A 14,466-nucleotide genomic window follows, 5' to 3' on the forward strand; every position below is an offset into this window, starting at 1 on the left:
AAAAAAAAGAAACCCCGGAAATGCCTATTTCCTGGAGGTGTATGTACTTCTATTGAAAATATCGTGCAAGTACATTTCTGGGGTGAACATCCCTCAACTTTTTGCAAGTTATTCTAAGGGATCATTGTATTCCAATAAAATCATACGAACACAAATATCACCTGGCACAACTAATTAGAGTTAGGGGAAAAAAAGACGAGACTATTCCTTCATGCTCAAATTTAAATAAATAAAAAACAAATAAGGTAATGACATTTGAGAATAATAACTGCTTGAAGCAGCTTTATAATTTTTTTTCTCTCTTAGCAATGTTATGCTACAGGCCTGATGATAACATCCATGACGTGGGTGGCCACGGATTCCCTTAAACACAGATTGGTCTCTGAGTGTAAATGCAGGCGTTTAATAACCTTTGCACTGTGTGGAGATACACAGATAGGGCTACAATATGGATGCAAAGCAAGAGGAGGAGGAGATCTGAGAAATATGGGCAGGTATCAGGGAGTCAAATCTTCTGAATCTTCTAAAATCTAATTTTCAGAATAGGCAATTTCAGCACAGCCATACCTGCATGGAACAATGCAACTCATTTTTTTGCATCTTAAAGGCTTAATTTTTTTGCTATCACTGATAGTTATCTTGGGTAATTTAGCACATACTCCAGATCACAAAGGTACTCTTTGACATAAATTCAGTCTGAAATAGATGGCTAGAGCTTGATTTCTAGTATGCATAGAAAGAGCACAGATATTCAAGTGTGTTCCATTATGTAATGCTATACATATTTTGCCCTCCTAATTGATTCCTTAATTGGGTCTTCCAAGCACTATGCTTAAAACTCATAATTTTATTGATGCTTACTGATGTTTTGCAACTTACCTTGTAGTAAATTAATGCCCTTCAGATAAGCAATCTAAAATCCAGTGACAGCTGCCTAGCCAAAGGCAGCTGAACCAGTGTATTCTTAATTCTCACAGGAATGATGCCTCTCCTAAGTCGAATGGGACACAAACATAAAACATTAAACATAAAAACTGAGGTCAAAATCAACAGTTAAGAAACATCAGAATCAATTTGCCTTTCTTAAACTTGTTTTTGCTGATATGTTTGCATTAGGAACTAGTTCCTTGTTATGCTACCATATGTTCTTGTTTTTCAAAGGATCCCAACCTTCACTGGAATAAATAACCTGGCTCCTGTGACAGAGAATTTAAGGACAACAACTTTAAGGGAGTGTTTTACAAGCATTTAGAGATAAAGCTGCTGACCAAGTGCTTGGTGCTGCCCCTGAACACGAAGATGCCATCACCTGGCTGTACATGTTGTCAGCACTTAGGATCATGTGGTCAACTGCAGGTGCAGCACATTTCTCATGACTTGCTGGGACAAAATAGAGACTGTTGTTGGAAGGCGGTTAAGGCTGAGAAGGACCAGCAATGAAGCAGGCATGAAAAGGCCCTGGCTGGGGTTGGAGGTGAGCAATGCAAAGAGTGGGAGCTTGTGGCTGCTGGCAGCCACCAGCTGGTGACTTGGCTCAGCTCCAGTTAAGCCAGTCCCTTAAAGAGTCTGTGCTATGACTGAGTGCCTCTCAGTCTGGGGTTCTAGCTGAAAAACAAGAGTGCTGTTTGAACTACATTTGAGTTACCGAAGCAATAGTTACTCACATATTTGTATTACTGGACATTGATATGGAGCTCATGTTTAACATGGTGTTTCAAACTTTGCAAACCATCTCATTGAAATGGCTAGAACCATAAAAATGGAAAACTTATGAGCACTCTGCACTTTTTTTATAATAGTGTGACGCAAAATCAATGAAAAAAACCCAGATAAAACCCAATACTCTACCATTTTTCCACTACATTGATTTCCTCTGCACACTTCTTTAGAACTTACTTAAGAAACACCACAAAGTTCCTCCTTTAGCCACTCTGTTGCTCCTCACATCAGCTGTAAGCCTACCAGCTCTAGATGGAAAGAACTCATCTAGAAAATGTTCTGTATCTTCTAGCTATAGCAAAAAACCAAAAATCTGTGTAATAAAATGAAGCCACTACAGTTTAGGAGGACAGCAGGTCTGCTGCGGTACAAAACTTTATTCACTCCTGAGGGAGTAAGAGAAATTCTCTAACATTGGAAGGGCCCAGAACCAATCAGCCTGATTTCAGCCCAGTGAGTCTATGCCTTCTGCCCTTCTTCTGTTCCCTTGCAAGCTGCTATCAGCAAGCTGCGCTACCGCAGAAATCTCCTCTGCAGGGTGTGTATGGTGTACAGCTTTCTTCTTTACAGTCTTCTATAACTGAAGACAGGTGTTGGAAACAGTAGGGAGAAGTTACTGAAATCATTAAGTTTAACCACTTTTGAGGTATCTGCTAATATTTCAGGTAATTGTAATTACTGCAGGTGCTACTATGGATGCCACGGAAACCCCAGGCATCGGAGACATAGACCACCTCCCATTAACCTTCAAAATCATTAACATGCACCAAGACAGAAAATTCCTGAGCTAGGTATTACACATCAACCCTTTTTTACTCTGTTGCTATCCTTCATTCTGTATGGCAGGGGAGCATCTGACTGTTAGAGATTAGTTCGTAATTAAGAGTTGGTTCAAAAACATCACAAGTTCAGAGAAGAAATCAACCTAATCACATTAGAAAATAGTTACAAATATAAACTCCAGTCTCCTGGGATCTTCTTTGGAGCAGGAAATTCAAGTAACTTTATTCTGAACATACCAAATTGACCCCACTAACTAGATGTAATAAACAAATGGAGATATTTAAGCTGACATTTGAGCAGTGTCAAAGCCTTCTAATCTTGTTCTGAGTAGATTAGTAGATAAGTGCTAGCATTCCTATTCTGGGATATGTGCCAAGGCAAGCATGAGGACTGATGATTTCATTTAACTCCAAAGTGGACAACACTGTATATTTAAATAATGCAAATCATTTCCATAATTCTTATGACAAGCTACTAGTTGACACTGACAGTGTTGGGATAACTCTCCGCTTGGCACCATATCTGAGGGGAAAACCTACATTTCCTCTACTGTTCAATCAGTATGTGAAGCTGTAATTATTAGCATGGGGTATGTAGTTTTCTCAGAAACAGATAGTGGATTTCATCTGATCTAATCCCAGAAAAACTGACTTAATAGATCTTTTTTTGAAACAAGGGATGTCATTAGATGTTTCATAGACTCTGACCTCTTTGTAGACTTAAATAAGATAGCAGCAAATAAATTCAGAGCCAGCTCCCTATATCCCAGTGGTATTGACAAATCTGCAAGTATTTTGGTATCTTGCTGGGAGAAGCTTGCCAACTATTGCTACTCATTCAGTTTTGCTGTATCTGTCAGTGATAACAAGTCCACAGAGCTGCTTTCAAAATAGTTCTTAAATATTTGCCCAAATGCTTCTTTAGTCAGCAAAATACCTGCGTAAGTCTCTAGCGTGTTAGAAGATTCTGATTTCAATCCAATTCCAGCACTCAACTTTTCAGAGAAAAGAATCCCTCTAATATGATTACCTTGTAGGACATCAGTCTAGGAAAATCTCCAAAACTGAGCTTACAAAACAGAAGGACACTAGTTCTTGGCAATCAGGACTGTAAACCTCTAAATCAATGATTGTTCTATCACTCCATTCTGTATGACTTTTGAAAAGAAATAAAAACAAACTTTATCTTCCCCACTAAAACAGCAATCCTAAAACTATTACATAGGCAATGATAGAAAAGGTTTCAGGTTTTATCCTCACCTGTATGAAAGCCTGATCCACAAAAAGGCTTAATTACTTTAAGTGGACGTTAGTCAAAAAAGTCCCAAATGGCAATTAATTAATCCATGAGTACCTCATTAAATCCCTAAAGCTTCAGGAGGCACCCAAGCTTTTCCTAATGAGGTTTCACACTAGAACTATTACAGGCTTTGCACCTCATTACTTACCTTCCCTTTCGTTAGAAATGAGGACTGCCCTGTGACTTAATGCATGCATTCGGCGGCATACTGGGAAGACAGAGTCTGCATATGTAACATATGGCATCCAAAGACATTTGCATTTGAAAAAAATTGGAATTTCTGTAGCAAATCACTTCTTCCAGCTGTGCTTCAACAGCAAAGAGTAAGCCAGTTGTCTGTAGACAAAAAGACAACGTACATGATGGGTTTTGTGCTGTTAATCCAATTTAGATTCTTTGCTGAGGAAAGAACCTCAGCCTGGGGAAGACTCAGGATTTCCAGCACGCTATCTCTTTGGTTCTTCCTCCTGGCTACTTTAGACATACCTCCTGCACTGTGAGCTGACTCTCAATCCCATTCCTACCTGCCTGACTGCAGGCCCTGTACAGAGAGGACAAGGGAGCCACAGGAATCTGAAGTTAGTGCTGGGAACTGGAGATTTTAAAATTACATACTGATATGCTAAGCTTTGCTTAAGCCTATGTGGACCCAGGCATAAGGTGTTTTTATGTCCCCTTGGCAGTGTTCAGAGATTTTGTTTACAAAGATTCAGGATCGTCACATTTACAAGTGATATTTAATAATTGCATTTGAATGTAATTACTAAAAGGCATTTGAATGTAAATATTAAAAGGCTTTTTTTTTGGTGGTATATAAAAAGATTTATGGAACGTAACAAATTTGCCTAAAATTCTATGTAATTCAACTTGCATAAAAAGTTTTTATTACTGGTTACCTAGCTGACAAGTCACATTTTCCAGTTCCAGAGTGACTTTTGTTCTCAGTCTTGTACTGCAGTAAGCTAAATGTGACTTTGAGACGCATTTGTTTGTGCGTTCTGTCAAGTGCACGAACACAGCACGCAAACCTTGTCCAGTTTCTTCCTGACATTCACATCTGTGATGCAGAGCAGAGCATCGTCACCTTTTAAAAGCCGAGCACGACTGATTTCAGTAAACTGATTTCCATGTGGGCTTGAAAACGTCATTGAAATTTGGTGCCCTGATAATTTCAGCCTTATTATACCACATCTGTATGAAATCTGGAATTTGGCTCACCCTGTATTAGGTGTCTACCACACTGGTAGAAAGCTAGGTGTCCTAACCATTGACCATGCTGGAGGAGAGCTCGGAGTCTTAACGTACCATTGCAGCTAGTGGTGATCTGTTCAATAGAGCCGGTGGAGCCTAGGGAGCAATTAATTTCATCCTGAAGCAGACAGCTTCATTTGATCATCTGAAAAGCTCTCCAGACTCCACTGAAGGTATTGACTACGTCTCCCGTTAGCTGCCATGACAGCTTACCCACGGCTCCTAAGCAGGCACTCCCAGCGTTGGGGTGAGCCTCGGGTGTTGCAGTTTTCCAAAGTGCAAGGAGTCAGGCTTCCCCAAGGCGGCTACAAATTTCACATTTAAATTATTTTTATAAAGACATACGTAATTATACGTAGTCAGGCTAGCTATGCGCCTGCTGTCAAGCGCCCTTCCCTCTCCCTCAGGGCCTGCGAGCGCCCTCTGACAGGACCAGCCGCCGGGACCTGCTCCCGCCCAGGCTTCCCGCGCAGTTCATGAGGAGAATGTACGCCCTCTATACGGGCTCTATAGCCCTCGCCGGGTAGCGCTGGGGTCAGCTACTGGAGACCCCGCTCCTTGGCAGCGAGCACGCCGGGTGGGGGGAAGGGGGGGCGGCGGGGCCCGCCGCTCCCCCCCGCCCACCCGGCGGCTCCGGTAGGGGGCGCCGGCCGCTCGTTTGGCGGCGGCGTTTGGCCCCTCGCGGCCGCCTTAGCCGCGCCGTCCCCGGCGCTCGCCGCGGTTCCTTAGGGTCTGCCCGGCCTCTGGGGGTTCCGCCAGCGGCGCCCGCCGCTCTTAGGCCGGGCCGGGTCCGGCCGGGCCAGCGCCATGTTTACCAGCACCGGTTCCAACGGGCTTTGTGAGTACCGGCCCCGCCGCAGCTCGGGGAGGAGGGAACCAGGGGAGGGCGGCGGCGGCAGTGGTGAGGGGTGTGTCGGCGTCTCTCCCGCGGCGGGTGGCCCGGCCCCTTCCATCGGGGGACGGGGCGGGATGGGGGGTGCCGCCGCCACCTCTGAGGGAGGCGCGGGGTGAGGAGGGGGAAGAACCGGGGCCGCTCCCGCCGCCTGGCCTGGGCCTCCCCCGGGGGAGGAGGGTCCTTCCCCCCCCCACCACCTCCCTCCTTCCCCCCCCCCCCCCCCCCCTTCCCCGCGGACGCAGCCTCTTTAACTTTATTTTTCCATACAGCCCATGTCAGTCATTTTATAACCCAGCGCTACCCGAACAGACTTCGCACGCATTGAGGGTTGCTTCTGAGCTTGCTTACAGGACAAAGAACCTGCTGCGTTTAGAAACGTCGGTGAGGAACTGAGCCGGGCTGCGGTGTGGACTTTGGCACCGCGGTCCTCCGAGCAGGCTGGGTTAAAAGTCAAAACCTTCACCAAGTAATTCGTGCTTCGCACAGAAACCAAATCTAAGTGTGAAAGCATCGTCCGACTAGCAGGGGATAAGCCTGGAGTTTAAGACAGGGTATTAGTCATAGCTGTGTTCTGTTTGAGGCATCCAAATTTTTGCAGGTGGATCTGATAACACTGTACTTGATTTGCAGCTCCTGACTTTTTAATTTTCTTCCACACAGTAATAAATAGAAGATCAGACTAGAACAGAGGTGATTGCATTGGAAGGACAAATACAGATTGTTAGATGAATTATGAAATGTTCTTTAACAAACTGCAGAAGAACAACCTTCTGGTGGCATGTGTCTGTGTGTAATTCTATGGGAAAGAAGGTGGGGTGAAAAGTATTCTTGTCTGGATGAATGGGTGGAAAGTCACGGTCAGCATTTAAGTTTTTCAAAAGTAGGTCCATCAGAAGGATGAATGGAAAACTGTAGTCATAAGAAAGATATTTTTGCTAGGAGAAAAACCTAGACAAGATGCCATTCTGGGAAAAGTAAATGTTTTACCTTTCTTTTAATTTTTTTATTCTGGAAAACTGGTGCAACATACACTCTTACTGAGCTCGCCTGTTGACCTGAAGTGATTTTTGATGATACATCTTGGCTGGTACAGGTGCATTGACAAACTTTAGTACTAGAAGCACAGATTTAGGTGGCAGTGACATATGCTCACCTGGGTGCAGCTGTGGCACTTTAAGATGTCCCTGTGCCCTCAGACTTTTGTTTCTGCCTTTGTAGCAGAAGCATCTGCTGCAGTATCAGCAGGTATGTAGGGTTCAGTCACTGATGTGCAGAATCTGATGGTTTAGGCAGTTAATGAATCAGTGCGTGATGTTGCATCAGGAAAGTGCATGTGTGCGTACCTGTTCTGTTCTGCCTCTAGATATTGGGAGCAGTAACCTCTGGAGGAAGGGCAATGACAAACAACTGTTGGGGCCTGGTTGGTGGATAAACGGACCTGTATCAGAGACCCTAGATAAAATGAGCAGACACCTGGTTCAGCAGTGTGGTGATCATGCCAGGTCAGACTGAAGGCTCCTGTAGCCTGGTGTGCCATCTCTGACAGAATTCTTAACATCTATAATATTTGGTTAGAGCCGTATCGCAATACCATTTGGTAAAACGTTGTAATAGTAAGGTCTTTTTAGCCATGTGTTTCTTAGGTCATTTTAAAAAGTGACCCAGTTGTTGATTATATTTCTAGTAGATTAAGGGCTTTAGCGTCTTCAGACATAGGTGTGGTAAAACTGTCAGAGGTTACTGTATTCTTTTTTGTCTGTTTTCCCCATTGCCTTGTTTTCCCTCCTTTCTGCAGAATTCCACTCTTCAGCAATGGGAAAGCAAACAAACAACAAATGACCCCAGAGCTCTACTCCATTTTGGTAACGTGATTCTTACTGGGCTTCTTATGTGAAGTGTTTTAACAAGGGTGCCAGAGACACCTTTGTGCCTAGTTTTCTGGAAGCAAGTCTGGGTTTGGCCTTCTCATCTTTTTAAAAACTTCTTTTTGATTTTGAAACTCCTTATCAGAAGCTAAATAATTATTTAAGTAATTTGAAGTATTTTGGTTCTTGTAAACTTTCCTAGTTAGTTAATTCTTGAAATAGCATGTAATACTTTTCTGAAAGAGATAAGAGGGTAACCAGTGGCTCATAGTGGCAGCCATTGTAGCTGGTTATAAACTTTTTGCTCCATCTGGTAATACTAATCTAATGAAGTTTGATAAAATCTTAGATGAGGATATTATTGTCCTGTTCTTTAAATTCTTTGTGTATTATTTCTGCTACTAATTTTAGAATAAGCAAAATAAATAAAAGTGGGCTATATCATATAATTCCACAGATAGTGGAAACAACATAAACATTAATTTAATAGCCAGTGTTGTCATTAGGGGTGTAAATGAGAGAAATAACTCAAGAATCCGCTGTTTTATTTGATGCAACACACAGATCAAATTCGTAATCAGCATCCTGTGAAGTCTATCTCCTTTTGACTGACACTCCATTAGTCCCACTGGACTCCAATCCACTCCTTTTCCCTTTCTGCATCCTGCCTTCTCTGTGTTTCTAGGCTGCCTCTCTCACCTCTTGAAGTTTTGATGAAAACAAAACTCTTCTTTTAAACTATAGGGAGGCTGACATGATTAGGACATTTTAAAGTTGCTTGCTAAATGTAAGTTTTTAACCTGGTCTTTGACCCTCATCATGTAGAATAATTTAACTAGGATATTAAGTTTTGGGCATTTTTCATCATGTGTTGTTATTCTTGCTGTAAAAATCCATGGAACTTTGACTGATCCTATAGGCAATTCCATCTTGCGTTATGTCCCAGACGTGGTAAGCTTAAGAGAAGGTAGCTTCTAATTCAAATAAAAAGCCTGTGTTCTTGTTAAAATTAAGATATTGTTTAATACTACAGACATTTAATAGGACAAAATGTGGCAAGAAGAGATGACAACTTTGGTAGACTGATGCCACTTAGCAGTATACTAATGTACTTTCTCAGAAATGTGGGAGTAAGACACTGTAGCTTCCTTTTAGCACAATTTGTTTATAATGTTTATTTGGGAAAATCTTTGGCTGCATGCATGAAAATAATCTTGAGTGCTAGTCAGTAAATGAAAAACTTGAGTATTTTAATTTCATCAATAAAAGGAGTTCAGCTATGTATCTGTTTGTGCAGATTACTGAGTAGGTGCATTTCCAAATTCCTAGACCAGAAATATTCTCGGGTTTGTTTAATCTGAATGCATTTTGGCCTTGTATTATAAGGTGACCCTGACATATTACTGCTGACTTAGCAGTATAAGTTTAGCTCAGCTAAGCTTTTCTGAAGTCCACTTATTTACTGTAGCTGTCCTGATTGTTATTGTTCTTCATGCAGAGCAAGGTGGTGGTTGTGTTATTTAGTCAGTTGATAAAACGGTCCTAAAAAAATCATCTAGATCTGGCCATAGGTGGAACCTTTGGCTCTTTTGGTTACGTGGATCTTCACTTGGTTGATGGGCAACTTTTATTTCTGCTAATATTCCACTACTATGCTGAACAGACAATATATTTCAAAGTAATTAGCAAGTACAAACTATTTTTGTATTGCTTGCCTCAGGCTAAATTTATGGATCATCTCTGTGCTGTGGGTGCCAGCAGATGCTACACTGTGATAGTGGCTACACCGAAAAGTTCAAGTCCTGACTCCGTAGTTCAGTGAGGTGAATGATATTATTTTCACCCAAGGGATAATCAAAACTTTTAAGTTCTTTACTGCAGATGCAGATTCAGCTTAAGGTATTCCTTGTAAGTTTGACTGCTTCTATTGAAGTTAGACTTTTTCCTAAATAGTGCTTGAATAGCTGGGCCTGTGTAGTGAAGTCCTTGACCTTGTTCACATGCCTTTTAAGGTGGTGTTTCAGGACTCTGAGCACTGCAGTTAAGATGAGTTCTTACAAAAAGTGTTTCTCTAGTATTTTGTATCCTAGTTTACGAAGTTCCTGGTATAAATCCTCCCTCCCGCTACTCCTGTTCAATACTCTTTAAAATCATATGCATAGGCATTCTTGAAAAGTGGTATTTTAAGAGACATATATATAAAAGCAAACCCCACCAACAAACAAATGGTCTAATGCCGGGTGCACGGGAGCCAGTTCAGACAAGTAGGTACTTTGCTAGCAGCGATATGCTGAATTCCTGACAGGCAGTATCAGGTGTAGCAGATGATGACTGTGGTGGGAGCTGATAACGCACCTACTCAGTGCATGACACATGCAATTTTGGATGAGGAGATGTAAAAATAAACATACCCGGTACAGGTTACAACTGTGAGATATGGAAGTCAGGAAGCAAGAAGGAACGCCATTTAAAAGGACAACGCCAGTTTGGCCTTATTAAGGGAAACTGTTTCTGTTATCTGGAATATTGGAGGAGCTGGTATGCCCTGGGGAAAAAAAACCCCAATTACTCTGGATAGTAGGAAGCACAGCACGGGTGTACTCAGATGACATAGCAGAATGCTAACCCAGCTGAGTTAGAGTGTGTTTAGGAAGCATGCTGCACCACCTGACTTTCAGGAAGGGCTTAAGAGGTGGACTGTGGTGCCTGACCCAGACTGGTTTCTCAAATTGCAGTCTGCCAGCAACTACAGTCTCATGAAGAATGCTGCTGAAACACTTCAGTGGCTCTGCAAAGGCTAGCATGAGTGCATGAAGATTGATACTGGGCTGGCTGTTAGATATACAGTAGTACTGCTTAGCTGTATTTGCTGCCTGTTTTCCAGCATGCTGCATCCCAGGAGTGAAGTATGATATGCAGAAGGCTTTCCCCTATAGGACACCAAAGTCTTTTCAACAACTTAAACTTGTAAGACCAACACCAAACTTTTCTGCAGACGTTGTAGTATCCCCTCCCAATATTCTTCATGCGATGTGCAATACTGTACATGAGTATAGTAGGAAAACCTGTTAGAGCTAATCTTTATTAATGTAAAACCTGAGTCCATGTTTTAAAGCTTCTGCGCTTGCTACATCTGGAAAATATTTTACTACATTGCCTACTACAGAAAAGCTAGTTCATGTAGTATTAGGGAGTAGAGTCCTTTGAACTTGCGTGCAAGGATTTCCGTTAATACAACTTATGCTTTTACCTCTACTCTGAGCCTTGTAGTGCAGTGCTAGCAATTTGTTAAAAATCCCCAAAGCAACAGGGGAATGCTGTGCTCCTCTGCTTGTGTAACCTGCAAGACTGAACTGTGTTGTACGCAGGGATCGGGAATAATAAAGGTAAGTAAGTTGATGCTTTGTGGTACAACTGAAGGAAAAACCAAGTACATATTGAATATATCAGACCTCTCTGCATAACAATATTACGCAGTACTGTATGGGAAAACAAACTAGCTTGTACATCAGCATGCCACAGTGCAACCTGGTTCAAAATAATAGCTTGAGTCCTGGGAGCAGCATAGCTACATCAGTTCATTTATCCATGCATTGAACACCACAAAAATGTGGCTATTCTGCTGCTGCTGAGCTAGCTCATTTCAAGCTAGCATGGGGACCTCCATGTGGTATTGTGGTGTAGCCATAGCTGATATTTCTGACAGTGTATGCTAATGGTAGTATAGTAATATGCTCTGTGGTTGGGAGGAAGAAGAGGTTGCTCACCAAGGTGAGCGTTTTTGTTAACTTCAATCTGTTCCGTTTTCTGTTTCTTTTCAAATATTCCTTTTCGAAACAAAGGTCTTATTCCCCCCCTGCCTTTTTGTAGCTGCTCATTCTCTTATAGTTTGTGACCTAGGCTAAAACCACCAGTTTTCTAAACAGTAGATGTTTAGGTAACTGGTTTGATTACAATCTTACCGGTGCCTTTTAAAAATGGATTTAAAACATGATCACAGTTGGGTTTTCTTAATTGACTTTGTGTATATGTACTAATGTTATTCACCTCTCAACTTCTGCATTAAGTTTATAAGCATTTGATGAAAAACTGTTCCTGCAGTGATAGTCTTGTTACTGTGCTCAGTTGCAGGCATCATGATGATTAACCACCAGAGTACGCTGTGAAGTGACAGCCTGAACATAGAATCTCCTTGCCGTGTCTGTGCTCTGCGCCTAGACCAGGTGCAAGAGCTGCTTTCCTGACCCAGAATGCTTCATTCAGTCATGTAACATTTTCAGGCAGCAGTAGCTTCACTGTTTTTGAAGGGTCCTCTGGCATTGCATTTTTTTTTTCAAAGGATGAAATATTACAAAAATACTTATACTTGATTTAACGAACTTCAAAAAATCATCATATGGTTAAATTCCATCCTACCAGTCAGCACACAGTGTCCTGGTGTCTTCCAGGTTCCTCAAGCAGTATTACATGTGTCTCTAGCTCTTGTCTCTTCCCTCTGTGGCATGCTCGCATGTGTTCTCGGTGACTGTTCAGGGCTCAGTGCATGGTTATAATAAAGTCAAGCTTTTACTCCTCAAATCTAGCAAGATTGCTCCCAAAAGCACAGGTTGGTGTCTAGAAAGCACTTAAAAATTACTTTTCAGATTTAAATATTTTGACGGTGGGTTTCATCAACCGTTGCAGTAAAGGATAAGCAAGGTTTCCAGGCATTCAGGAGGAGGTATTCATGTTCCCGCCTGATGTGTAGCAAACTCACGTCTGAAGAGAAGATAGCGGGTAGGAGTCCTTGAAAACGCTGACCATTTTGAAACATGCTGAACCTGCTGCAGGTTCTTGGACAGATCTTGGAATATAATAAATGAATATTTGCATGATGGCTTAATGCAGGAGAAACAGCCACCCAAAACACAGATTCCTTCGGTGCATTTGGGAAGTACTGTGCATTCAGGTGTGCGTCAGTTACAGTTTAAAAGACTCATAGACTATCAGCATTAAAAAATGATTCATGCATCTTTTGTGCCATTAGAGTAGCCCTCAGCAGTTAATTGTCTATATGAAAGTGGCATGTCTGCCTCATAGCAGCTGGGTTTGGGAAGTTTGCAGATGACAGCGGAGGAAAAAAATGCTGTTAGACAGCATGTTTCGTCTGCAGCTGTAAGCTCAGTAGGGATCCCCACAAAAAAAGTCCTGAGCTAATTTGAGCTTCTGCAGCCACTGCTCATCAGCTGGCATTGGCAGTGAGGTCGTCTCCCAAGTCAATGCTTGAGTTTTGGGGCCAGAATAGCAGTCCATGGGGTGAAGTTGTTCCCCAAAAGCCCTTCTGAAACTAGCTTGGTCTGGCTGCCTGTGTTGACATGCTCATTGCTGTCTCCCTTCATCTGTGAGTGGTGAACAGGCAGGGAACAGGAAATAATCTCAAAAGCTGTAGCTGTTGCTGCTACCACAACTTTTGTCTTCTTTTCATTAGTACAATGGTGGCTTCTGAAGCTGCAGCTGAGCAGCTGTGCTATAAACCTCTCCCTCAGTGACAGACGGACACGTCTATTCCTTAACTCTCTGTACTTTAAAAGTGGTACTGGCAGCCAGAAAAGTAGTAGGTTGTGGAAGGGGAGGATTTGTGGATGTTGTAATGAGTGCAGGGGTGGAATGCAGAGACTTAGAGGTGGTTTTCTCATTCACGTCTCATTTTAGGATAAGCTTCACATTGTGCAGTGGTAGCACAAAGGTTGGGACACTTGCCTATGAGACTATGAGGGAAGTTTTAGGGAGAACTTCTCCATTGCACCACTGGGAAGCAGAGATTGTAGTGAAAGCTGGTTCTTGCTCTTCATCATAGCATGGGCGTGTTCTGGTTATTACAGAATTTCTCTCTTCACTTAAGCTCAGTATTAGTGTTGCACCAATGGTATTACCTCCTGTTGTTTGAAAGAATTGCCACTGAAGGAGTACTTTGGGGTTGGAAATTTATTCCAAGATTTTCAAAGATAGTATTTGCTGTATTTTCTCTTCAGGGTCAAAATGAGAGCTTATCCTTTCATTCCACTTTCTTTACATGGTATAGAGGCACTGTGTTTTTCTTCTCCTTGTGCACATTTACATCGGTGCTGCCAGTAGATGCTGGTACCCCAGTAGTTTGGGGGTTTCTATCCTGCTCGTGGCTGCAAATCCATTGGAATAGAATTTTGCTTTCTAAATTTTACTTTTACATTCTAAGTAAGGATTTTGACTTGGATGTCAGTGTGCCTGATTGTGCAGTATCTGCTATCGTTAGTCATTTTTAGTTTTACTGGTTAAGACATTCTACAGCAGTAGGAGAGTTGCTCCTTCACTGGTGTCCTCACAGCAGTCCTTTTTAAGGATCTATATGCTGTTGAGAGATAAAGCAAACCACTACATAGTACAGTGAAACATTGGGGAGGTGCTTTATTTATGCAGAAGAGTTTAAGTTTACTGGACAGGAATAAACTTATCAACCATGATGACATTTTGAGAAGCTTGAGAGTAGAAGTTTCCATTACTCAGGTAATGTTCCCTGTAGGTGACTGTCACATTAATGGGTAGTTACTTCTGTGGTTTCTCAGTTGGTTGACATGCTTAAAAATAAATGCTTTTCTTCTATAACAAGGTTTAAAGTGTCTAAGCTGAAAGCAAAAA

The 14,466-nt window shown here is 42.1% G+C and overlaps 1 protein-coding gene across 1 annotated transcript in view; it reads left to right on the forward strand.

The window, feature by feature from the left end:
• The first annotated feature begins 5,708 nt into the window (after positions 1-5,708).
• The window catches only part of UBAC2 (UBA domain containing 2), a 97,102-nt gene continuing 88,344 nt past the window's right edge, over positions 5,709-14,466 (forward strand). The window contains exon 1 of the mRNA XM_075090025.1: positions 5,709-5,890. Within this exon, the coding sequence (XP_074946126.1) occupies positions 5,860-5,890 (31 nt within the window). The 5' untranslated portion in view covers positions 5,709-5,859. The remainder of the gene's footprint in view (positions 5,891-14,466) is intronic.

The sequence above is a fragment of the Phalacrocorax aristotelis genome, chromosome 1, assembly GCF_949628215.1.
Source record: "Phalacrocorax aristotelis chromosome 1, bGulAri2.1, whole genome shotgun sequence".
Lineage (NCBI taxonomy): Eukaryota > Metazoa > Chordata > Aves > Suliformes > Phalacrocoracidae > Phalacrocorax > Phalacrocorax aristotelis.